General features: G+C 38.3%; 1 protein-coding gene across 2 annotated transcripts in view; it reads left to right on the top strand.

Annotated features, from left to right (window-relative positions):
- Positions 1-26901, top strand: part of LOC310852711 (bifunctional heparan sulfate N-deacetylase/N-sulfotransferase 3) — a 58091-nt gene continuing 31190 nt past the window's right edge. The window contains exons 1-3 of one of the 2 annotated variants that reach the window (XM_083756597.1): positions 1-286; positions 19310-19397; positions 23829-23983. In XM_083756597.1, coding sequence (XP_083612723.1) covers positions 266-286; positions 19310-19397; positions 23829-23983 — 264 coding nt within the window. In that variant the 5' untranslated portion in view covers positions 1-265. The remainder of the gene's footprint in view (positions 287-19309; positions 19398-23828; positions 23984-26901) is intronic. The other variant, XM_083756596.1, reaches the window with a different exon arrangement.

The raw sequence follows: 26901 nt of genomic DNA, 5'->3' as shown, positions 1-26901 counted from the left end.
TTATATTTGCAAAAGTAAAAACACCTGAAAAACCTCCCACCTCCTGTAATTAAAAGTTCTTTCCATGCAACTGTTGTTCATGACTTGGGTCTTCATGATGGGATTCAACGTGTTCTTTTTGGCAACAATTTGAACTTTTGGCCTGCACAAGCTCATATTTATAGATGCTATTTCATTCTTGACTGGCAAGAGGCTTACATTGTCTTTGGATAGATACATTCTTGTTGACATCGATGACATCTTTGTTGGAAAGGAAGGAACAAGGATGAAGGCCAATGATGTTCAGGTAAAGTGTGCAAAAAAGGGGCCTTCTATGCTACAGTGATATTACTCAAACTTTGGGTGCAAAGTGAGATTTTTAAATTGAACTAATTTTATTTTGTAGTGCTCTTTCTCTCTCTCTCTTTTAGCTTTATCTCCCTTGTACCACATGTATGCAATCAAGCAGGATGGCTGTCTTAGACAGCCCAATCTAGAAACCAGGTGAAATACTTATTTACAAGATGGGTTTCATTCCACTGAACTAAAATGACTTAAATCAAGCACTTCGACTTTTGGGTGGATTGGACTGTTACTAGCATCCGATTCAATTTAATAGTTAATAAAGGGTCTTTGAGACTGACTAATCTTGCTGTATATTTGTTTTGATAACTTGCATTGGCCATAGTTTCTTTTGACAAGATGACAGCAATCTTGAATTTGTTTATTTATTGCTGTTGTTGTGGACAATGCAAGTGATATGACTGAAAAGAAGAATCTCAGGTTCTGAGAGCTTAAGCAGAGCTGTGAATCTGCATTGTTTTGTATTTTGCATGTTGCATTGCTCATGAAAATAGACTGTGTAAGCAGTATTTTAGCTCACTTTGGGTGCCAGAGTATCATTTGATGAAGTGAGCCTGAAAGTGTCGGCAATGCAATCCAGTGCCATGCCTATGAAGAAGTTTGTCTCATTGGTTTGCATGAGGCTTGCTTCCATGTAAGTTTGGGTAAAACTCAAGCTTAGTTACTGATTTCAACCATAAGATAGCCTGGGGCAAAATATTCCTGAGCTCTTCTCTTTGCCCTGCTCATTATTTCAAAGAAAGGTGTGGTTTGCAGTCAAGGAGTCCCTACTGAGGAAAGTTTGTTAAACTATTACCAGATAACCCACACATCATGCTGTTATATAGGTGCAATTTTGCCTTTTTATCTTGACCATTTCCCATTCTCTTTCATTCTCTGCAGTAATAGTTACTGCAGCACTGGTTTTTATTTGCAGCAAAGGTAAAATGCAGTGCAGTTTCCACATTTTTGAAGAACGGAGACAAACTCGTTGCTTTTTAACTGAACACTTATACAGTGGTACCTCGGGTTACATACGCTTCAGGTTACAGACTCTGCTAACCCAGAAATAGTGCAGGTTAAGAACTTTGCTTAAGGATGAGAACAGAAATTGTGCTTCGGCGGCGCGACAGCAGCAGGAGGCCCCATTAGCTAAAGTGGTGCTTCAGGTTAAGAACAGTTTCACGTTAAGAACGGACCTCCGGAACGAATTAAGTACTTAATCCGAGGCACCACTGTAACAGAAATGCTGCTAAAACATGCTCAGAAAGGAGTTGATTTTCCCCATACGTGTACATGTCAACTGTTTGTTTATATGGGAGGAAATAAATGGATGCCCTTATGGTTACAGCAGCCACAGAGCATTAAGCTTCTGAGAATCAGGCCTCCTTGTGTCTCAGTAATCACATCCTGAGTTCTGTTTCCATGACTATATTCTCCAGGAGCAATGTTGCTTCTCTCCTTCAGTTATGCCATCTACTTTCTTTGTGTACAGAACTTAATGTTTTGAAGACAGCAAAACTCTGCATAGGGCAGTTTGACCCCAAAGAGATCTGTGGACAGAACCAGCTCTTGCAAAATAAACAAACAGAACATGTGCATTATGTACTCTTCTTTTAATGAGTTACTAGCTACAGAACATCATGACCCATGTCCTAGATGAATGCCAGTAAGCCCTTTTCAGTGCCAGGTGGGAGTTTGCAGCCATTCTACAGGAAAATTCACCATAATATCGTATTGGGTATATATTGGAATCTAATCATATTTAGTGGTATCTCTGCCCCTGAATTATTCCCAATAATGCAAACTATCCAGTCTCTGGGAACATCTTTGTTAGTGAGTTAATCATTATGTAGTTATGTAAGTTCTATGCTTGATAAAAGGATTACCTAGACCAAATATAAGTTGTATCATCCTCTGAAGACTCTATTAGAATAAACAAATACCTCAGTCCCTGGCTAGAAAGGGGGAGACTTCTGGATAATGTACCAGCTACATCCAGCATGGAATCTCACTGTAAACATCTTCACCAAATTCATTTGGAAACCTAGCCAGATGGGCGGGGTATAAATAATTAATTATTACTATTATTATGACTATGATTATGTAATTGGTTTAGTAATGCAAATTGTGTTCATGTAGATTAATTACTGCAATCCTAAATATACACACAAATAATAATAATAATAATATGAAATGTCTTCTATATATTGATATCATAGGATTTTATGGAGTTTAATTTCTGTATGTCTTATTCTGTATTCCAAATGAACTATTCATTTGTGTGCAGAGGTGTAACCTTTGAAGAAAGCTATTTTTCTACTCTTCAGCTTTTTCCTCTTCCTTATTAAGAGAAGTTGGGTGGTAAAACAGATGGCCAGAGAATACCCTGTAAAACCCAAACAACATGGTCCAAGAATCTATCAGCAATTTATTACTTTGGCTTTGTGTGCTCAGAATACCAGAAAGTGCATTAAATAGTTGAGAATGTAAGATACAAAGGAGAAAGTGTGTGAGAGAGCAACATTTTAAATCTGGATACCCTTTTGGTTAGTAATCGCAGACTCAATTGAACTGACATTAAATTTACTGTAAAACAACAATTAAATACATTGCTTTGTAAAATACCATTTTGAATTAGCAATTCAAAGGTTAGGGGTATTTAAGCAGTTTGATAGACACATATAAGAAAAACAACAAATGGTCAAAACTGTATATTATGTAGCTGTAACTTTCATTTCTTAAACACAGTTAAAGATGTATGCTCTTAATCCATTCTATTTAATGCCAATGGCAAATCTTTCATTTTCTGCAAATCCTGGGTATGAAAGTCCAAAACATTTGAAAACCTGTTGCTTTCACATGGTGGTATAGCATGATGTATGGGAATTGCCCTAGTGTGTAAACATTTGTTTATGATATGAATAATTCAATAAAGTGATAAACTTTAAAAAGTAGTAGTAGGCACAGGAAAAGCAACTTCTCTCTTCAGTTGCTCGGGGAAAACCTAAAGGTGTGCAACAGCATATTCTCTTTAAAGAAAACTTATTATCACTGTCTTTTTATATATTTATTTTAAAAGCCTTAAATTCCAGGATGGAGATGAATTCTAAAACTGCAATAGAAACAGCTCTTTAAATAGCTGTTATGTTACACAGAATCTGGAGAAAATATCTCATTAAACTGTAATCTATTCAAAGTTAATGCATTCCATTAAAGATGTTGTTAGCAGTGTACGATGCAATGCATCTTCATTACTATTGATATGGAAGGAGTTGTCCTCAGCAGCACAATGACACAATGAGCGAATGAGGTAAAGATAATGTAAATCTGTTATTGAAAGGCATATTTTTGTGTGAATACTATCATATTGGATTGTGCTATTCTACTCAACGCATCGCATGTCTCAACTGAAAAGAAGGTGCTGAACAAGGAGGTTGCACATGTTCCACACCTGTGCGCTGCTCATTTCAGGCTGGCAAATTAATGCAGGTGCATCTTGGAAGGTGGAAGGGAAAAGGGATAATAGACGAGGGCAGATTTAGCCAATGAGCTTTCTATGTTGAGATTCAACAACAACAGACCCGTGTACCAAGGCCACACTAATTCTTGGCACAGTTCCCATATAAACATGCATGCACCTCTAGTTGTTTCCAGTCAGATATTACTCAATATATTAAAACTATAAATAATTGAAAAAAAATAGCTGCCATTTAATGCACCCCAAAATCTTCTGCCTCGTGTGGATTTCATCAAATAATGATATTTTATTTAGCTAAAAGCATTTCTAGATAGCGTTTCATTTTTGGAAAAAAAAATTCTAAAGTGGTTTGCTACAATAATCTAATGCAGTCACAATAAAACATATCAGTATAGTATTGAACTAAAGTAAAAAAAAAAAAACCCTAGCATCAACAGTCGGGTACTGCCTGGACCTGGGCACAAATACACAATGGATGAATGCAATGGAAGCACACTGCTGTTGGTTCCAGCCGCATTCAGGGTATGGGAAGATAGTTTCATAAGGTAGATACCACTATGGAGGATGTTTGCCTCCACATTAATGCAAGCTGAGAGTTCTTCACATCATAGCACAGCACAGGGGCATTGTATGAATATTGTAGGGAGCTAGCAGTCAGGGTGGGAGGGGAGGTGTTACATTCTGGTGACTTGGGACTCAGCTACATTAGTTAAGAAAGTGTTTTGAATGCTTTATAAACATGCAACACTAGATGGTGTTGTAGAGCACAAAACTTTTCTATGCAATTTTACATAGGGTTTTTTTCCCCTTTAAATTTCTTTAATTTATGAATTATTTATAGATTTTTCCCCTCAGTGTGTAGATCCACCTTTGGTCCAAGGTGTTTCCAGTACCACTCATGAGCTTAACATGCTGCTGAAAAAGAAGAAGCAGCCAATGCCAAAAGAGCATATGCGGGGATGGGGGATACAACCCGCCCTGTGATCCTCAGGTGAAGGGCGGTATAGAAATGTAATAAATAATAAAATAATAATAAATACATCTGATGGGGGGGGTGTCATCCTGACAAATGAGTATAATGAGAGTGTAGTAGGAGCTTTCGTAACAGCGAACTTAAGAACACAGGCAAGGGGTGAAATGGCAGAGTAGGGTCTTTTACCAATGAGCATTAGGCAACAGTGGTAAATGTAATAGGCAACAGTGGTAGATGCCAAAAGCTTACTGAATGCATCACTGATGGAGTAGTATGTAAGGTACAGACACTGCTGGAGAATCATCCGGGTAGTTTTCTCAGAATTTTCACACTGGAAACTGATTTGCAGAACAATATGATATATATTTCCTTTTGTTCATGGCTTTCAAATTAGGGAGCTTGGATGGATAATATAATTCCAGTTCTTAAAGCTGTCAAAGTAAATAGTGTTTTTTTTTTTTTAAATAAAGAAAAATAAATAAGTGAATTTCACTTAGTGACCTTAGGCACTAGTGACAGATTTGATGGCATGAAGCACACATCTGAAATATCAGAACTAAAAATCTTATTTGTATCAGCCATGGGCCATAACAAAATTAGAGAAAAAATGTAACCATGAATAAAATGGAAAGCATGCAGCATCAAGAAAAGAGCAAACACATACTTTCAGAATCAAAGTTAAGTATTTTCACCATTTTTCGCCTAAAGCTTCATTTCAAAGTGAATTTGGAGATTTCTGCTTGCTTAAAACTCATAACAGATTTGAAAAAAATGCAGTTCAATAAGGCTTGCAAAATTACTCCCAGGGGTGGGAGTTGGTAGCATCCACATGTTTCCGAAAACTAGTAATTTATTCTGAAATTTACAGATAGAAAAACCATACATGAAACATAATACATTGAAAATGTGCTTTGTCCTGTTTTGCCAAAGTCTATGAAATGGCTTATTTTAGCTGTGACAAACTGAAGTGCTCTGGTGCTTAAATATCATATTACAGCATAGAACCAAAGTAAGAATGTCTAGTCTTTATAAGACAGATTATCAAAAGTTCTTATATATATATATATAACATACATATACATCACTTAATTCCAAAGTTGGTTTCTAAGTGGCTTGCAAGTATAAAAACCAATTACATAAGCTTTAAAAATTTTAAAATCTACAGTTAAAATGTCCCATTCTAGTCCAGCCACCTAGTTTAACCTCTGCCCTAATAGTTGATGTTTTCATTGTAGTAGTATTGTACAGGTTGCCTGAATTGGAAAATCAGTATATAAATGTTTGGAATGTTTGTTTGGAAACAGTAAAGCAGTCCCATTAAAAGATTAAAATGTAAAAGTAAATAACTAAAATATGCAATAAAACAATTCTGCTTAAAAATAACACGGTAATTAAAACAGGATATTTGAGTTGATAGATCAAGGAAATGCCTTGTGTCATGCCTAATGAGTAAAAAAAAAAGGAATCAGATGTGAAAATAATGGATGGTTTTCTGTCTTTAATCTCTGTGAATACAACATGCAACTTAACATGAGGTGGAATATTCTTCATGTACTGCAAGAAGCACTCATAACTCTTACTTGAGCCCTAAGGGGCATAATCAAAGTCATTAAGGAGTTCACTTTTTGCAGCTTCATTCTGAAATTTGTCTACATACAGCAATTCCAAGATAAGAGGTGGAGCATTCAAGGAAATTGATATGCTACCCTACTGCCTTCATTATACGTTTTTAATGTCTAAGATGTATTGCATAGTGACGACCACTGGGCAAGACAAACTATGGAAGGTCATTTGCTGACATGCAGTGGTGTACATCAGGGGATAGAAGTTGTAGTGCAGCAACATCTGGAGGGCCATTGATTCTACACTCCAGTATATGTGGACGCTCATGTGAGTGAGCATAGTAGCTCTATTAATTGTGTTGCCAGGGCAAACTGTTGGGTTGAAATAAACGACAGACGAGTAATGAGCATCATATGGGAGGCATCTACCGAGCATGTCTCGGGGAGTCCCTTTTATTGAATATTACAGCATTGCCACATATGTGCTTGTTGCTGATTGGTTAACACAAGTACAAAGCAAGGGTTGCATATAGGCATTAATCACCAATAGATTAAAGGCTGGGAAAGGGAGCACAGAACTAGACAGGCATGAAAACCTCCTAATTAAATGATAACTAGTGATTAATATAGCAAGACTTAAACAATTACTAGTGATTGATATAGCGAGACTTAAAAGTACATAACAATCACGTTCCGTAGATGTGATCAACTATGCATTAAGAACAGGTCAGGGTACGATGTTTTCATGAACTCAATGTGAACTGAACATTCTAGGGTGATGAAGGAATGTCTCAACTTAGAATGGTTTGTGCAGAATCATGTGCACTAGCAAAATTTCCCATCAGCAAACAAAGACAAGGAGTAGGTATCATTTTAGTTCACATCTTTCCTTATTCTAATATGAAGTTGCAGTTCCTTTTTGCTGACTTTTTGGGCACACGGTTTTCAGTGATAAACACGTAGCAGTAAGAGACCCCAGCAGAAAATGACTGCCTATGCAGTTCTAATACAATTTAAATCATGTTCAATTCAGTGCACATGGTTCATTGGAAACTTACTTTCATGTTCATATATATTTATTAGATTTCCATCAGATTATGGGAGCATGTCTTTCTCTTTTTAAAAGAATATATCTATCTTTGTTTGCAGTGTTTTGTAATCACAAAGTTGTTCCATTGTAGATTTTTTAAACAAATTTCAATGAAATGTCTATTTAACCATGGCTTAGCAGGAACTTGTAGGCTCCTGTAGAGGCCCTGTGACTGCTTTTGCTCCTCCCTAGTCATTTTCCTGTCATGCCAAACTAACCATGAACTGTAACCACAGGACAAACCTTTATGGCCTAAACATTGTGGTGTGGATGACACACTAGCCCAAATCATGGGTGAGCTCAGTAAGGTGCAACAGCAAAATGATTGGTGAGAAGTGAAGTGGTTTCAATCTCCTTTCCCAGAGCCTCCACACTCATATGTTTGTGCTATACCATCTTAGTGTGACATGCTAATAATTAGACCATTCTAACTATGGACTTTCTGATTCATAGCTCAGTCTCTTAACTATCAGAATATATTTTGCTTCTCCTCTTCCCATTTCCCCGCCTCTCTCTCTCTCTTTCTCTATATATATATATATATTTGTGGTGCTGCTACAAAATAGTTTTTTTCTAAAGATTAAGCAATCTGTGCATTGATTTTTTTTCTCCAGCTCTATTTGCTGTTGATGGGTTTGGACCAGAGAACTGGCCAGAAAACTGAGTGGTCCTGTAATTTCTAGAGTTCTAAATCACACACCTAATTCCAAAACACTGCACGAAACCTCACTTGGCAAGCTGTTACTCAAACTAAAATGCAGGAGTAGTGCAAACAATTCATCTCATGTTCCTCACTCAAAATGTGTCCAGCATAGTGATGGGTGGCACTCCTTCAAGACTAGACACCTTGTTTCTAAAAGTTGGGAAATATAATGATTTCTGAGCCTGATATCAAATCCAGCAACCTTGTCAGACACCATCCTTTCTCCCTAAATTTAATGCCGATGGGGTGGCAAGATTCCTCTGGGGTTATTTCTGTAATACCTCCCTGCCTGCATCCTAGAATGCTGCATCTCTACAAATGAGTACTAAATTGGCTGTTTTGCAGTGCAATCCTGTACATGTTTGCTCAGAAGTCCTATTATATCCTATGGGACACTCCCAGGTAAGTGTGTATAAAATTGCAACCATAATCAGCATTCTAGACTCTTCCATATTACATACAACCCCAAAAGAATGGGAAGCTTTAGGAGAACATTCCTAGTTGGGTCAGTAACAAATATGCTTTTTGGATAATGGTGAAGACTCGGTTTTAGCCAAGTGACCTGCTGGGTTTTAATGCTTCATTTATTTGCTTCTACAACTTGGTTTTCAGTCTAGCTATTGACTGTAATAGTTCAGGAATGGAGTGAAGGAAACTGGAAATCTTTCATGTTTGCCTAGTAAATGCGTGCATATGTCTTTTGTCAAATGCTGAAAGTGCTCCTAAGGTGGTTCCAGACTGTCTCTAATTTCTGGTGGGATTCAATCACATACCAGCAATTTCAGGTTGTGCAATTATAGTTGATTAGGAGGTCTTGAGCAACAAACCCAGTCGCGTCAAAATGAGACTTTTGTGTTAAGAATGTGATTGGAGAATGCTTTGGAAAGTGTGCGGTAACTCTTGCTTTGACACAACAATGTCTAACCTCCTTGCAATTGAGCAATCAGAATGAATGCTCAATAACCAGGACATCTAGAAGTGCCCTTAGCTGGTATCGTCTCAAGTTTGTTAAATGGTAGGGCTGGTCTCCTGGGAATTAAAATGAAAGATGAATATAATGGAGCTGTAAAAAACCAACTTTGGCTTTCTTTTCGCTATCTACAAAGATCAAAAAGAACAATGTGAAAGTTGATGTGGCTGATTTGGCCACCTTTTCCAAATAGATTAGTAGAAAATGTTATTCCACCTCTATATGTCACCTGTAAAAAAATTAATTAACACTATGTGACTGATTCTTGAAGATCACGGTTAAAAAATCAATTCAAAATAAAGGGGGGGGGAATAGGGTTGCCACCTTGTGCCCAAGCCCTTGGAGGGTTTCAAATAAAATGTCTATTGCTGAACACATCAAAAGGATTGTGCCTGCTGCTACTACTTTGTTTTGTTTTTCTCTTTCCCACCATCTTTGTTTTCTTCTCTTTCTTTGGAGATAAAAGAATTGCCTCCAACTTGAAACCAAATGTATAGCACAAAACAGCATTTGTATACGAGCCCCCTTTCCATATAATGTTCTCAAAAAAGGTTCAGGAGTTTCAATATCAAGGGCTGATCTAAACATGGTGACAGCCCCACACTGGCCTCTGAAAATGTATACCTACCTTCAAACATGGTTGCGTATATTGCATAAAAGACCTATATACTGTCCTATAAATGTTATTCTTGTACATAGACTGCTGCTGTGCACATACAATGGGCCAACCCATACCTGCTGATCATTTGAGATGTTAAATAATGGTCAGGTGTAGAAAGGCATACAGCTATCAGAATTCTAATGCAGGTATGCTATAGAACAGTAGCTGAACTTCAGAGGTGGTTGTTGTGCAAAACGACATGGATTTTAGCTAAGGCTTCCATATAGCTCTTTTTTTGTCATTATTGGGATTAATAAATCACAGCTTTCAGTTTAGCAGGAAGGTTCAAACCCTGGCACTTCCAGTTAAGAGAATCTTGAATAACAGGTCTGGGGGGGGGGTTGGGGGGACCTTTCTGAGTAGTTGGAGAGTTTCTGTCAGTCAAACTATACACTGCTAGACTGGATAGATTGATGGCCTGAGGTGTGAGGTAGCATGATATGACTTTTTGAAGTGCTGACTCGTGAGACACTAACATTGCAGTGTAGCAGTTCAGTTTTCGCTTGGTTTTAGTCACTGCAGCTGACTAAGGTATTATCCGTATTTTCCTGCAGAATATTCTCCCTATCACGTTTTTCTTTTCTTTTTGCAAGCCTTGCATAGAGCTAAAGCCATATGAAGATGCCTTTTAAGGAGCTAGGCCAGTGTTGGTCCTTTTCCAGTGTTGTCCTTTTTCTCCTTTTCTTTTTTACTATTATTAACTGTTTTAAATAATTCCAATTTATAACAAACAAAAAAACATTTTCCATTTTCCCTTTCCCCTATCTCCTGTGTCCATTTACAAAGCTGGTGTAAGTTACAGAGTAGCTTCATGTATATCTAATGTACATGTGAAACATCATGTTTTGGTGTATTAATATGTCCTGTTTCTAATAAGGAAACAAAACAAAAATAAGCAAATAGCAACTTTCCTACCTCCACATTCTATTTTAAAGTCTGCACAAAACTTCTTTCTTATCATTTATTTTATCTAGAGCATGTGCAGTTCTAAAAATGGCTACAAATGTATTGAAATTTATATGGAATTTGGAATGCATTACTTGTTTGTGAGTAGCAAGCTTCTTAAAAAGGTAAAGGGACCCCTGACCATTAGGTCCAGTCGTGACCGACTCTGGGGTTGTGGTGCTCATCTCGCTTTACTGGCTGAGGGATCCGGCGTACAGCTTCCGGCTCATGTGGCCAGCATGACTAAGCCGCTTCTGGCAAACCAGAGCAGCGCATGGAAATGCTGTTTACCTTCCCGCCGGAGCAGTACCTATTTATCTACTTGCACTTTGACGTGCTTTCGAACTGCTAGGTTGGCAGAAGCAGGGACCAAGCAATGGGAGCTCACCCTGTTGCGGGGATTCGAACTGCCGACCTTCTGATCGGCAAGTCCTAGGATCTGTGGTTTAACCCACAGTGCCACCCATATCCCTAGCAAGCTTCTTAGGATAACAAAATAGGAGATAAATACTTTTTTTTAAAAAATTGTCCATTAGCATTTTAGAGACCAACTAAGTTGGTTCTGGGTATAAGCTTTCGTGTCCATACACACAAAAGCTTATACCCAGAACCAATTTAGTTGGTCTCTAAGGTGCTACTGGACAATTTATTTATTTTTATTTATTTTGACTGTGTCAGACCAACATGGCTACCTACCTGAATCTAAAATGGGAGATGTGAGAGATTGAACCTGGGATCTTTTCCATGCAAAATATGCACTCTACTACTGAGCTAGAGTCATTCTTCAGAATTTCATTGATAAGTACTGATAGTTGTCTTTTCATATTTTTTCATCAGAACTTCACATAAATTGGCTGTACTCATTTGTAACAGTGAGCAAAGAAACTTGGCTTAATAAACCAGACTATGCACAAGGTGCATGTTGATACAGACAGCCCAATAGCTCCCACTTTTTCAGTGGTGATGGGTGGGAATTTTCCTAAGAGAGTCTTGCTACCTGGTGATTTAATATTGGAGGCAAAGCTCATACCCAGGTCCTTCCTGTTTCTTAGCTTGCCCATCCTTCACACTAGCCATTATGTGACATCAGCTCACAGGAAAGCACTTTATAATGAACCACTTGTGAAGATTTATCACTGCTGCTGCTTGTCCGTGTTGGAAAAATGAAACTGATATGGCCCTACTCTTTGGTTACCTCTTTCCCACACTATGGAGAGTGGGTTTGCATGGTTTTCAGGGTTATGTAGCCCAAATCAGTACTGTGCATTACAGGGTCTGTGTGGGTGTGAGTGTGGGTGTGTTTGTTTGATATAAGAAAGTAACAAGGAATGCTAGTTCCTATATTATTTGTGGGAAAGGAACACCAAGACCAAAAACTTTTTTATTAGAGTGTAGCCAGGTTTTCAATTATGCAGTGTGTGGTGATATTCTTTTTAAGCTGTCTAAATTATACATTGTTGCACCTGAGAATATAAACCTGAGTTTCTCAAGTAGCAAGTGATGGGCTTTTTCCTGCTGTAGCCGCTGTTGTTTGTTTTTCTAATGATATCTCTGTGCTATAAAAAGCAATTGAAATTTTGACTGCTTGAAATGTTTTATGGTTTGGACAGCAGGTCATAAAATATCAGTTCTGAGACTCTAGTTTTCTCTGCAACATCCTTTGGAATTAATGCAAACAAAAATCTGTAAGCCATGCTATAGTATTTTAAGTTCTGTGCTGGTGTGTTGATTTACCATGCTTTAAAGAATCATAGAATTGTAGATTTGGAGGGGGCTCTAGCCCAACCCCCTGCAATGCAGAAATATGCAGCTGGCTCATACAGCGATTGAACCCACAACCTTGACATTATCAGCACCCTCTAAGCAACTGAGCCAGCACATCAAAGCCCTTAATGTTTGTGGAATAGTTGTGTTCAAGTTTCTTTGCTCACAAGGGCCAAGCTTGGTGCCAGGGCTAGGAAATTTAGCCAGCTGGCAAAGGTCTTCAGTTTCTGATGAAACCATTGCCTTGTCGGAATGGGCCCTGAAAACCAGATAAAAAAAATTAAGGCAAGTGGAAGGAAATCCAGATGAAAGACAGAAACATAAGGAAGAGCTAAGCCAGGTTCAATCTGAACAGTGACATCTTCTGGTGTAGCCTCTGCATTAAGCAGTCTACAGTTAGAAAAACAGAACAGTGTTCCATACCTGGTCTGCTGGTTAATGATGCAGAGTGTAGGAGGCCCTTTTCTTAAAGCCTGTTAATAAATGGCTCTAAGCAGAGCCTTTTTGGGTTGTTGTTTTTAAATGAGGTGCTGGTTCTCATATCTTGATAGAAGTCCCATGGGTGCCAGTACATAATGGCTGTCATGGCTGACAATACTCAGTTCCATTGAGTACTTTCAAATAAAAAGCTCTGGTCCTAGGCATGTACTAGTTGTCAGTCAAAACAATATTTGCAGCTTTGTATTTGTCACTGAGTTCCCATGGGTACTAATTATATCAGCATCCACTGAGACCATTAACATTAGAAGTACGGTACCCATGTAATGTAGAACTTCAAACATTGAGGAGATAGCAGCCATGTCACAAAGGTAACATTTGAATGAAATCTCTAACATGATCATACCTAACTATTTTAAAAAAAACCAGCCTTGGTAGTTATTTAATGCCAAAGCCCTACCTCCTTTTAGTAGCCTAGTTCCTAGGGAAATTTAAAGTTACCAGTTTGGATTTAGACTTAGCCATGGTTAGAGTAGGCACATTAAAATCATTGGGATTTAAGTTATTCATTACTAACTTAACTCCCATTGATTTCAGTGGATATACTGCTCTTAATGTGTCTGGAACCAGCCCAACATCCTCATACGTATTCCATGTGGGGAGGGGAGGAATAGGCAGAGATAAATGGCGTAGGTTGGCTGTCAAGAATGCAGCCATGGTAGTGATAGCATCATATGACAAGCTATGTGTCCGTAATGATGTGCAATTGAAACAAATGTTAACTTCATGAACATAGGTGAAGTAAAAAATGGTTAAAATTTGCCCAAATCCTGTGACATTAAAACAAATTATTTCCCATATAAAACTCTACTATTGAGCTGCCACCCCATGTGGATTGCTCTATGTGTGAACCAGGTCTTAGAAGTGATCCATTTAAAGTGGTAGGTGCAAATGAGCCTAGTGTCTTAGGCTACTTATGCTGGCAAACAGCTGTTAAAACATTTGTAACAGTTTATCTGGAAGCAGTTAATCCATTGTTGGAAAATAAAAAGTCATTTAAAAAGCAGTTAAAATGCATATAAAAGCTAGTTCTAAAGAGCTTTAACAAGCATTTAAAAATGAACATGAAGTCTGCAACACTAAACATGCTTGCATGTAGTGCCTACTGAAATCATTTTACTTGCTTTTAAGTAAACAGGGATATGATTGTGTTGCAGCAGATGGCTTTAAAATGGACAGTTTCCAGTAAGTATCTAAATTAAATACAGATTAAGAGAATTAATAGAGGAAAAATATAATCACTGTTTGTACAATTTTGTCTGACAATGAAAACACTCCTGTAACCTGTTTTGTATCTCTCTGGGAAGCCATAAAGGAATTTTTAAAGTGAGTAAATGTTTAATTAGGAGCTGTTAGGAACATTGGGTACAGTAGCTTGAAATATTTCCACAAACCATTTCTTAAGAAGATAGCACACTCAGGATTTTGTTGTTTGCTGTCATTTTTTTAAAGGTTGTTGGTGGTAGATTTCTGTAGAGGACCATAAATTTTATAAGTTAACTGCACAGTTTGAAGGTTTGGACACTTAGTGAATAAAAGGTATTGTTGTAGGATTGAGGTTTTGTTTGAATGGTGCCTATAGGTCCCAACAAAGACAGATTCTGTATCTGCAAGGTTGTAGAACCTACTAAACTGGTCAAACTAATCTCTTTGTTATAATAATGGCCCTAGCTGGGCCTGTAATCACCCACATCTGCATTACTAAATACTGAGCCATGTTGCCCTAGAGACAATTAGATGATAATGTTCTTTCAGAAGAGGATAAGCCTCTTCCTCCCTTAACCCGGCTGGATGCCATGTCATCCTAGTGGTAGGAGAACAAGGGGTGAGAGAGCTAGCCTTAGCCTGGGCTTAAGGTGGAAGCAAAGGAGACACAAAAGGTAGATGTATTCTGTGTGCTGAGACCAAAGCTATGGCTTTGGGGAACACCCTTGAAATGTAATTGGTAAACAAGATCTGTTGGAATGTTAATGCTGTGAGCCTGTCCAACTTATGTTCAGGTTGTTTATATGTCTAAATTAAACCATCATGACATCAAAGTCTCCAACAACTTTCATTCCATGGAAACCAAACACTGAGTAAACCCTGGACCCCATGGAGGTTAGAGATTGGGATACAAGCAGCAATATACGGTAATTATACTATGTAGTTTCAGTTTATGAAATGGATCGTTTTTGTATCCTGGGGACAATTCTACCTAAGAATTACAACTGGCAAGTCCTTCAATCCTGGAAAAATATTGAATCTAATATTCTCAAAATTTGTTTTGGGCTCACTATACTAGATGTACCTTGATGAAAATTTCCATATGCGTTCAACCAAGTTGTTAATTTATCTGAAGTGTACCAGTGAATACGTGTGCCATGAAGCTCATTCAGGGCTAAACAAGACATTCCACAGGCTAACATTTCCAGTGTTTTGTTTTCATTTTAATGACAAGCAACCATGAGGGCCTCAATCAGAAGTGGAATTGGTGGGACAGCATCCTTAACCATTTCTAGCTTAACTGTTTTTTCCACTCATTTGAGAATCCACTTCTTTTTCTATGTGAGCTGAGCAGTAGCTCTTGGGGACTGGCAGATGATTGGCAGAAATTTCTCAGGATTTTCTGCAGTTGGCTTAGCCCATTCCTTTTCTCCAGAAACATGCATTTCTTTTGCTCCTTTAAATACAACTTCTTTATTATGTGATTTGTCATAAATCAGCATACAAATACTGTACATCACATTTTAAAACATTAAAACTCAGCAAAGGGTTTCCAAACTGCTGGTAATTCCTATCATCTTAATAGAGAACAGGATTTTGAACTAATGGTTTCCCTTAGGCCACTGTGTGATCAGCAACTACAAAAGCATGTTTTGCTGCTTGTGTAAAAATAAAATAAAAGGCAGTGTCAATACTTTTTGTTCTCTCAGTTTTAAATGGAAATCTGAATGCATTTAGACAAAAGCGGCAATCCTGTACCCGTTTCTCTCATTGAAAATAATGGGATTGATTTATGAATGGATATGTATAGGGGTTTACTGAAATCTACAGGTTTTTTTCAGGTTATTTCCCTCTTTGTCATAATGTATCATTTGACTGAAAACTGCCAAAAAAAAAAAGTATCCTACCTATGTGTTTTATAAACTGTTTGCAGCCTCCATTAAATTACTGAAAAATGTGAAGCTGGCTTTTAACCAGTTTTCTTCTTATCTGTCAATTTCTCTTTCCTTAACTGATACTACCTCAATTGTGGTTTATTTTTCTTACATAATTCTTGCACAATAGCTGAATATGTCTAAATAAATTTCTATCAGTGAGTAAGCTATGAAGCATGCACCAATATGTTTATATAGTTCTATTAATACAAATACTCAGAAGAACAGTTTATAAAAGCAAACATAAAAAGTAGAGAAAACCTTTCAACAACTTATCTTTAGTATACATAATAGCATTTAGAAATGAAAATATAGACTCTACCCCCATGAAAGCATACCCACACACACTCTGAAATTTACACACACATATACACACATAGCCCGAGCCATCTGTTGCTATATATTTTTCATGTGTTTTAACATTTTTCTTTTAGAACGTAAATGGCAAGTAAAATGCCAAGTTACCTAGAAAATAATAATAGGCATGACAACCAAATGTGAGCTCAGCTTGTTTGTCTAGAAAATAGTTCACAGGATAGCAGCATCCTTCTACGCTGGTGATGCTGCTGTCTGTTTCTTTTACCATTCTGTTACATTTTTTTAAAAATATATATTTTATTGAGCAACAAAAATGCAGTATATACAAAGAGAAAAACAAGCAGTAACAACAAAATAAGTTCAACACGTGGGAGCTTTTGACAATAGTCTAAAGAACAAGAAAAAATCAGGAGTGAAGGAAATAGAATTACAAGAATGCATCCTTCCACAATGGTTAATTGAGATCTGGTTTTAACTTTTTAACTTGTTCTTATTGAAATGGTTTTATGTTTTCATTGTTGTAATCTGCTTTGATATGTTTTTTATCACACAGTGGTATACAAATGTTTCTATAAATGAATCAAAATAAATAAAATTATAAATGGGGTATAAAAGCACAATGCACATTGCACAATGGAGAGAGAGAAAATTAAGGTCTCTATTCATAAAAAAATATATATCACTGTATCACAAAAATATATCACAGTGGTTTACCACAATATAAAAGCATAAAACTAGACAATAACTCACATAACACGTTAAAAACAAGTTAAAAGCAAAAAATAAAATAAAAAACAAGCAAACATTGATAGTGGGGATGTACTCTTAATTGCCTGCATAGGCCTGAATAGAAATGTTTTCAGCAGGCATTTAAAAGTTCACATAGAAGTCTTGCCAGATACCACTAAAAAAAAAAAAATCAGATTGTGAAGGGAATTGCCTATGTAACTGCATTGACATATGTTTAATAAATAACTACAAAACAGGGGTTATATTTTCAAAGAGACACACAGGATTTTATCAGCATCATGACCCTTATTGATTTTGGCGAGGATCATGTGGTTTAAAATCTGCATAACCTTCAAAGTTTACTGCAAATTGCAAAGTCCATGCTGAAGCCTAACCAACAACTGTCTCAACTAGAGTGTTGGGTCTTCAAACTGGGAGTCAGGGTTAAAATTCTTGCTCAGTCATGAGTCCAGTAAGCAGGGCAGAATCTGACGTAATTGTATAGTCTGTTTGGTCTCAGTGAGTTGCATGACTGAGACCATTGTGTTAGTCTGCCTCATGGCTGGCAAAATTTATTTCCCTTGAAGAAATGGCCTGGTTAGTGGCCTTTCTTATGCCTGTTTTTACCACACAGTAAGCTCTCTGAAAAAGCAAAAAAGCAGAGACATCACATTGCCAACAAAGGTCCGAATAGTTAAAGCTATGGTTTTCCCAGCAGTGATGTATGGAAGTGAGAGCTGGACCATAAAGAAGGCTGATCACCGAAGAATTGATGCTTTTGAATTATGGTGTTGGAGGAGACTCTTGAGAGTCCCATGGACTGCAAGAAGATCAAACCTATCCATTCTTAAGGAAATCAGCCCTGAGTGCTCACTGGAAGGACAGATTGTGAAGCCGAGGCTCCAATACTTTGGCCACCTCATGAGAAGAAAAGACTCCCTGGAAAAGACCCTGATGTTGGGAAAGATAGAGGGCACAAGGAGAAGGGGATGACAGAGGACAAGATGGTTGGACAGTGTTCTTGAAGCTACCAGCATGAGTTTGACCAAACTGCGGGAGGCAGTGGAGGACAGGAGTGCCTGGCATGCTCTGGTCCATGAAGAGTCGGACACGACTATATGCCTAAACAACAGCAACAAAGCTCTCTGAGGAGAAATACCACTTGAAAGGCACTCTGGCCCAGGAAGGCTACACTGAGGGCTTGGGCACACTTTATCCAAAGCTGCCCCCCCCCCCCAAATAAACCTGGCATTTTCAGCCTGATCAGGTGTGGAAGTTAGTAATTTTGTTGGAGAAAGTTCAAGAAGTTTCTGTAAATCAGAGAACATTTAATCAGTTAGATCTGACTTGACCTGCACCTTTTTCTGGAAGACAAGTACCTAGCTGAATGCGCTTATCACTTCAAGGACTGACTATTTCAATGTGTTTTACATTGGGCAGATTTAGTTTGCAATCCTATATCCACTTACCTGGATGTAAGCTTCATTGAACTCATTTGAACTTACTCCCTAGTAGACATGAATAGAATTGTGCTGCTAAGACTGTTTTTTGGACTGTCTAGTCTAGTCTAGTGGGAACACCTCCTGTCTAGGAGCAAGATTACAAAGGAGTCAGCAAATGTGTTTTATATCAAAAGCTGCTGCAAATTCAGAAGGCCTGAATCTGAATAAACTTGCTGAATTCCTGTTTTGCCAAGGTTTATCTGCCCCCCAACCCTTGCATTCCTGATTAACTGCACTAATCCATGTACTTCAGCATGCATTAAATTCATGTACTACTGTTTATGCTGACAACTAAAATAAATGGCTTCCAAAATGGCCAAGTGAGACTGTAGATTAGATTCAAGTAGTTGCAGAATAAGCTTTTTGTGCATATTTTAGCATAATATTCTCCTTTTACACAAAACATATGAGGCTGTGATCCAGATGACTAATAGTATCCTTCTTACAGAAAAGGTCCTCCTTATATTCTTACAATTGGCTTTGTATAATTATCAAGCTGTTTGGGCTGCAAACAAGAGTAAAAGAACATTGCTCTTGTTGCTCTGAGAGAAATGACTGTGTATGCCTGTTAGAAGAAAGAAAAGGGCAACTTTTGCATAAATAACATGATTATGTATGTACCTGATGAATTTTTAATTTATATCTGTTTCAGGCTCTGCTTGATACTCAGAACCTTCTGAGAGCTCAAATTGCAAATTTCACTTTCAACCTGGGATTTTCAGGGAAATTTTACCACACAGGTAAGGGGGGGGGGGCCAGCAAAATTGGTCTCAATCGTTTTGTGTCTTTGCAGTGCATGGAGCTGAAATTGATTTTGGTGTTGCAGCTTTGTGCTATAAAACGAAATGAAATGAGAGTGAAGAACTCTCAGAGCCTGAGGGAAGAAGAAATCTTCCTTCAGGAGGATAAAACCAGAAAACCAATCAACTCTTCCTTATGTTGTGAATTTTACAAAGTGAGTTAGTCTGGCACTCAAATCCCAAACATTTTCAGTGTTGTATCAGTTTGTATGGCTGATGTCTTATCCACTGTAATGTCATAACTCTGACATTCTGGTGCTGCAGCAATCCCACTATCTCAGAATGCATCTACAAGTTTCTTGCAATTAGCTAATGAGCTCCAACTATCATTTTGGGATTCATCAGCCGAATTCTGGACAGCTGCTATTGAGAATTTCTTTCTGTCTCTTAAAATCTTGGCCTTAATTAAGATGTTGAAGTTTGACCTGGTATGCAAGTTCAACACAAATGAAAAAAAGCTGTTTTCCTTGAAATTATGTAATACTTTGCTGAATAGAATCACAAGTGTTATGCAGATTGATGCAACTGTGTAGTGATAGACTGGGAGATTCCACGTTAAATCCAGTCAAATTTGTAAAGTGCATTAAATTGTAAACCACTTATCAGCGCATGCCATCAACCAGCTTTAAGCTGCAATCCTAGTACACACTTGGGTTTAAGTCCCAATAGAACTCATTTGGATTTACATCTGCATTCATAGGATTGCACTGTAATAATAATTACAGTGGTACCTTGGTTCTCAGACTTAATCCGTTCTAGAAGTCCCTTCCAAAACCAAGGTGTGCTTTCCCACAGAAAGTAATGCAGAATGGATTAATCCATTCCAGACGTCTAAAAACAACCTCTAAAACAGCAGTTTAACATGAATTTTACTCTCTAACGAGACCATTGATCCATAAAATGAAAGCAATAAAAAATGTACTGCAGTCACACAATCCATCAGTCAGTAGCTGTACTGGGTTCCACACAGTCACAAAAACAAAACAAAAAGAGCCGCAAAAATAAAAACACAAAATAAATAGCAAAAACAGACCGCAGCGTAACACTCAAAATGGAAGTGTGGCACTCAAAATGGAGCACATTTGGCTTTCGAAAAAAGTTTGCAAACCGGAATACTTACTTCTGGGTTTGCAGTGTTTGGATTCTAAGTTGTTTGAGTACCAAGACATTTAAGAATCAAGGTACCACTGTAGTCATAACTGTTATAAGATAACTCTGCAGCCCTTCCAATGCTGATGTTGAATACTAGATTCCCCCCCCCCCTCTGCTCTTTACATTTGATTTACATTTATATCCCAGCTTTCCTCCAAGGATGTCAAGGTGGCAAACCTAACTTTCTTCACCTCATTTTATTCTCACAACAACCCTGAGTTCTTTCTTTTGTTGTTCTTTTTCTGTTTTGGCTAACCTTCACTGGTTTTTTGTGTGAAATAATCCTGGCAGGGATTACTGTGGTCATGGGGCCATCGTGATATCCACCGCCCTGCTACACACACAGGTTGAGGCAGAAGGTGGTATTGGAGGAACAGGCAGATTGTTTTTCCTGCCAGCTTTCATGTGTCATGTCATGCATTTATCCGTAATGTTACTGTTATCTGAGATGCATGTTCCCTTTTTGTAATCATGCAGCAAGAAGAATGTTATTCTACTGTAAACTGGAATATCCAATTGCCATTTGCTCCAATTCAGCAGTAGAACACAGGCTTTCCTGGGAAAGGGCCAGGACCAGGGGGAAACCCTGCTGAGACATGGAGTTTTGAAGCCCAGACCTGTGCCTAGAAACATGGCACAAAAGGAATTACTAAAGGTTGCAAAGTCCATTTTGTCCATCTCCAGCTGTAATGGGAAATGATTTTAAAGTAACAGTCAGTTGACACTGCAATATATTTGCTCCTCCTCCTCCTCCTCCTTGTTCCACCTTTTTCCCTGACAGGGACTCAAGGTGGCTTACAGCTAAAACAGGAACAGCTAAAAACATAGGGGAAAGAAATCATTTAAAAATATAAACAGTAATAAAAAGGTAAAGGTACCCCTTCCCGTACGGGCCAGTCTTGCCAGACTCTAGGGTTGTGCGCTCATCTCACTCTAGAGGCCGGGAGCCAGTGCTGTCCACAGACACTTCTGGGTCACGTGGCCAGCGTGACAAGCTGCATCTGGTGAGCCAGCGCAGCACACGGAATGCCGTTTACCTTCCCGCTATAAAGCGGTACCTATTTATCTACTTGCACCTCAGGGTGCTTTCGAACTGCTAGGTTGGCAGGCGCTGAGACCAAACGACGGGAGCACACCCCACCGCGGAGATTCGAAACAGTAATAGGGTAATAATAATAATAATAATAATAATAATAATAATAATAATAATAATAAGTAAGTAATAATAAACAGTAATAGGGGGTGTGAAATATATATTAAAGGCAGGTAGGTGGTGCTGTGGTCTAAACCACTGAGCCTCTTGGGCTTGCTGATTGGATCCGTGGGACAAACCTCCAGATGGTCCCCACTCTCCCATTTTGAGGGTGTTGGGTGGTGTTGATGAAAAGGCCAGAAGAGAAAGAGGAAGTTCTGTTGCTTAAGGGTAGCTGCAGCATTGAATGCAGCCCATTGGCATCACCTTCTGGTGCAGAAGGAAAAATGGATTGCTGAAAACGCTAAATATTGACTCAGCTATGAATGTCAGACGGTGAAAAAAAAAAATGCCAGTCAAGATGCACCCCAGTTTACCATACTCTCACCAATAGAAACAGTTTGTAAAATGGCTGCTGTGCTGAGAAGCAGGGAAAGGATTAGTTAATTTGCATCATAGCTGCAGTGTGCACAAGACCTGATTCTCTCTGGTGGCATGTAAAAGCAGTGCATCTAAATAACTACCACAGAACAGATCTCTTTATGTTGGCTCACCCCTGAAATGGCCATATTGTCCAATGACAAAAGTCATTGGTTTTAATGAACTCCTAAAATCTAATGATCCCAAACAGTCTATGGCATCATTTCAGCTGCCTGAAATGCTGTTTCAGTTCTAAAACCACTTGCTCCTCCCTGACTCAAAGAGCACCAGTAGGAAAAGAAGAAGTTTTATCAATAGAGAGGCAGAAGTTGTAGGTATGAGGCTGTATATAACACACCAGATAAATCAGGATCCTAAATAAACAACCACAGCAAAGAAAAACAAAACAGATTGTTCATTTGTAAGGCTCAGAAACTGGTACCATTATTAATAATGGCACCAAATAAGATTAATGTAACATCTCACCAGTTCAGGGAGCTACTTGATTTATTATGTCACAAAGAACTTTCCATGGTGAATCCCATGGGGGAAAATTTCCCATAAATGTGGAGCAGTTACCAATGACACCTTTGAACATGTTGTTCAAACACAGATGTTATTAAGACAATGCATATGTTCAGTCTTATGGATGGTGAGGAGGCACAACATCTTTCACCAGGATAAGACACCCATTGGTTTTGACTGCTTTGTTAAACTGTGAATAAAGTGGCCGCCAGTGGAATAGCTGTTGCATAAATGGGCTGTCACAAATTGATATCACCTTCTTTATCCAATTAAAACCTTATGTTCAAACACTCAAGCAAGGTAGTGCTCCTTACCTTGTCTGTTGTGCACATATAATAGGATCCAACAACTCATTCTTCTGCCCTGACCCTCAGCACTATTAATCAGTCACATTGGCAAGTATAGCTACAAGCGGAAATTGCTCACCAGGCACACAGTTTGACTTCTTGGACATTACTGTCTCACCCTGTCCCTGGCCTCAAACTCTGTAGCATTCTTACGTAAAATGTGGTGATTCTGGATTGTTCACAGCTCTGCTTAGCCTAGCAAAATGAAATCCCATCCTCCAGGTTTTTGCCAGTTTTCCAGATGTTAGTCTTAAGTTCCTCTGGAAAGATCCACACCCCATCCCTTAAATTCGTGTGAATGACTTTGTAAATATGCAGCCACAATGTTTTTAATGCCACTTCTTTTCCAGATCTGCACCTGGGTGCTTGAAGTATTTTTTTCTTCCAGACATGGAATAAATCATATTTCAAGCACCTTATTTTTATTTTTGCTCTTCTCCCCCCCCCCCAATAATGGTGCTTTCTCAGTTTTGTGGTTGGTTTTCTGGGTAAGTACCTAGCTGCATAGACGCTTCATCAACTGCATGCCATGAGTGACTTGACCAGATGAATTGCCTTCTGTGTGAGCTGCCTTCTGTGTTTGGCTGTTGGTTGCTTGTGAGGCTGGGTTAATCTTCCTGCCAGAATTTGTTGCAATCTAATTCTAAAGTTCATTGTGCTTTTCTCAAATATTTGTTAAAGCATTTTTTTTAATGAAATGGAAAAGTTATTCTATGAATCTATTTATTTCTGCAGGAACTGCAGAGGAAGACGAAGGCGATGACCTATTACTGGGGTCTGTGGATGAATTTTGGTGGTTCCCTCATATGTGGAGCCACATGCAGCCTCATCTCTTCCATAATGAATCATCCCTGGTAGAACAGATGATCCTCAACAAAAAATTTGCCTTAGTGAGTTTAATTCATATACTGTGGATTTGGCAGTTTTGGTTCCTAATTCATAGTACACATTTTCCCCTCTAATCTCATAAATTTAGTGTTTTCCATTTAGGGAATGTATTGAAATGCCTCTTAGATCAATTTATCTGGGCTGCTGTTCTCAGCTTGTTAAGAAACACATTTGAATTCAGTCATGCTTATATGATGCCACTGGACAAGTCTAATAAAATCACAGAAAAGGCACAGCTATTTTGCAGTACCTCCTCAAATTCAAATCAATTGTCATTGCACTTTTACTAATAACAGTCCCACAACTAGTTCAGATGGAAATAGACCCTGGCCACTTTCATGATTTCAAAGGTACATTTTCCAGCCTCTGGGATCAGGGAAATTGCAACCAGCCAATAACCACGTGTTCCTTGCTCAAGAATGACCATGACCATCAGCAGGATCACCAGCAAGATTAAATGCGAGAAAGCTCTGAGCCAGCCCCCAGTGATACAGCTTTGAAGATCATATTCTTAGTAATTATCTGCCTCTTGGTCAGAAAATGCTGTCCATTTTGGTACACCCTAAAGTTAAATAGGGTGCTGCTTTATACTGGGCCAACTCATTTCCCCATCTATCTTAGAATTGTCTACATTGAGGGCTCATCCACACTTCTGCTTGTTCCATCTCTTTCCCCAAGCAAAACCCACTCTTTGCCATAGAATCAGAGCAAACATCGGCTGAGTTTTCTGCAGACTGACATTGCGTCTGATTCAGTGGTTAAAAAGTAGGTTTTCCTAGGGCAAGTGGCAGAGCAAACAGAAAACTGCATGGACTTGTGCCTAGAAAGCATGGGACAAGCAGAAAACCACTCGGACCATTGCTTTCTAGGCACTGAGCAAGCAAAGTGTGGTTGAGCCCTGACTGGCAGCAGTTTTCAGACAGGGTACATTCCCAGCTCTACCTAGATACTGGGGATTTGTCAGGATTTATTATGTCTTACACAAGACGTGGCAAACTGGTAGTTTTATTACCCTTAGGTTTATTTAGTAATTACACAGTAGCTGCAGCCTAAGCTCTTCCAGCTCAGTCCTCACTGGATGAACCAGTTGGCCCCACTGGATGACACTGTTTACGCCAGCAGGATATCCTCCACCTTTTGCCCCACCTCCTGCTGGGCTGACGTTGCCCCTGTACTCTACCACCGAGGAGACTCAGGGGCGACCAGCCCCTCCTCCTCCTCCTGATCCAAATCTAACAGCGGTTGTTCCTCTGCAGCAGGCTCTGTCTGCCCTGCTGTGCTGTCTTGGGAATTTATAGCCTGCATTCCAGAGTGGGAGGGGCTTACATCACTCAGTGTGGGAAGGAATCAAGCCTCTACTCCCCTCAGCCTCTTTCTTCTTCGCTGTTGCATTGGGAAGGGACATCCCTGACAGGATTGATGCTGGGACCATCTGAATTCAAAGCGAATGGTCTACCACTGAGCTGTGTTCCTTCTCCATGTTGTATTAAGTTTCAGGCTTTAAAACAAGCATTGTTATAGAAATAATGCAGAAAAATATGACAAAATGCTCCTTTGTTTCCTTTGTATGTGACTATTTATTATTCATATGGTAACATGATAAGTTAAGGCTATCACATGGCATATATATTATAGTACAATATATATATTGGTGGCCTAAAAAGATAACCTGAACTGCGACCTATGAACAAATGACAAGCTTACAGTAAAAAACTATTTGCTTACCTTTAGAATTAAGCTTTAAACCCCTAAATAAGTTTCCCGAAAACTATTTCTTTTAGTGCAATCCTCTCTCTATATAGATAGATAGATAGATAGATAGATAGATAGATAGATAGATAGATAGATAGATGATAGATAGATATACTGTGTGTGTATTACACAAGTCCCATTGAATTCAGTCAGACTTACTCCAAGGAAAGTGGATTTAGTATGAAATTTGTATTTTCGAAATATTTTTTCTCCACAATTAGCCATAGTTGTGCTATTAAGTGTACAACAGACACTGAATATTCATATAGAAAGTATTGAAAATACACTGGTTTTTTCCATTGCAAGTATAAACATTCAGATAAATTGGGAGCATACCTATATATTCTTATTTGTTTTAAATTCACATAAATATTAAAACTATACCAGGGGAATTATGCAAAACTACCTTTATTGGCTAGCCGTCTTTTGGCTAAGGAAAATTCTATCAAGAATACTGCTATTGTTGTTTTTAAAAATTATACTTGAAGTAAACAACAGCAGAAAGCCAAAAGATCTCCATTTTGCCTGAAATCTGCCTTCTGCTCTAAATTCAGGTATTTTTGTATACATTTTACATGGGTTAATTAATATATTGATAACAAATATGTCAATAAGTTCTTTATGTGTGCAGCCATCCTATAAAGTTATGTACTGTGATCTGGAAAATGTTTCTTATGGAGAAATCTTCAGCATTACTCTTACATACAGTTCTGGCATTGCAACCTCTTGTTTCAGCCTAATTTTCAGAAATATAAGAGTTGGTAAATGGAGAGCCAGTTACATTGATTATTGTGCTACGTACAATATGGCTAGGCATCTTGAACCTTTGTTCAGCAACAGAAGTGTTGAGGAGAAATGTTCAGTGTGAATCAGCAGGCACGCAGGGACCAGTTTAGGAATTTAACTTTAAAACAGAATTTTGAAATTGCATTATGCTGGCAGATAGGAATCTCCAAAGGAGACCTAAATTGAATTTAGTGAAATAAAAAAGTAGAGACTTAAAATTACACAGCAGCCTTTGTTTTAAGCTTTAAAGTATAAGGCTTATAAAAAAGATTAAAAATCTGGAGGAAAAAGATTTGCCATTATCTAGGCATATGGGGTTCATCCAGGATTTTAAAATAAGCCACATAAGTCTATTTAAATTAACAAGTTATTCAGGGAGGAT

Source organism: Podarcis gaigeae, assembly GCF_964106915.1.
Source record: "Podarcis gaigeae genome assembly, chromosome: 9".
Lineage (NCBI taxonomy): Eukaryota > Metazoa > Chordata > Lepidosauria > Squamata > Lacertidae > Podarcis > Podarcis gaigeae.
The sequence above is the reverse complement of the archived record's forward strand: the minus strand, read 5'-3'. Positions and strand labels throughout refer to the sequence as shown.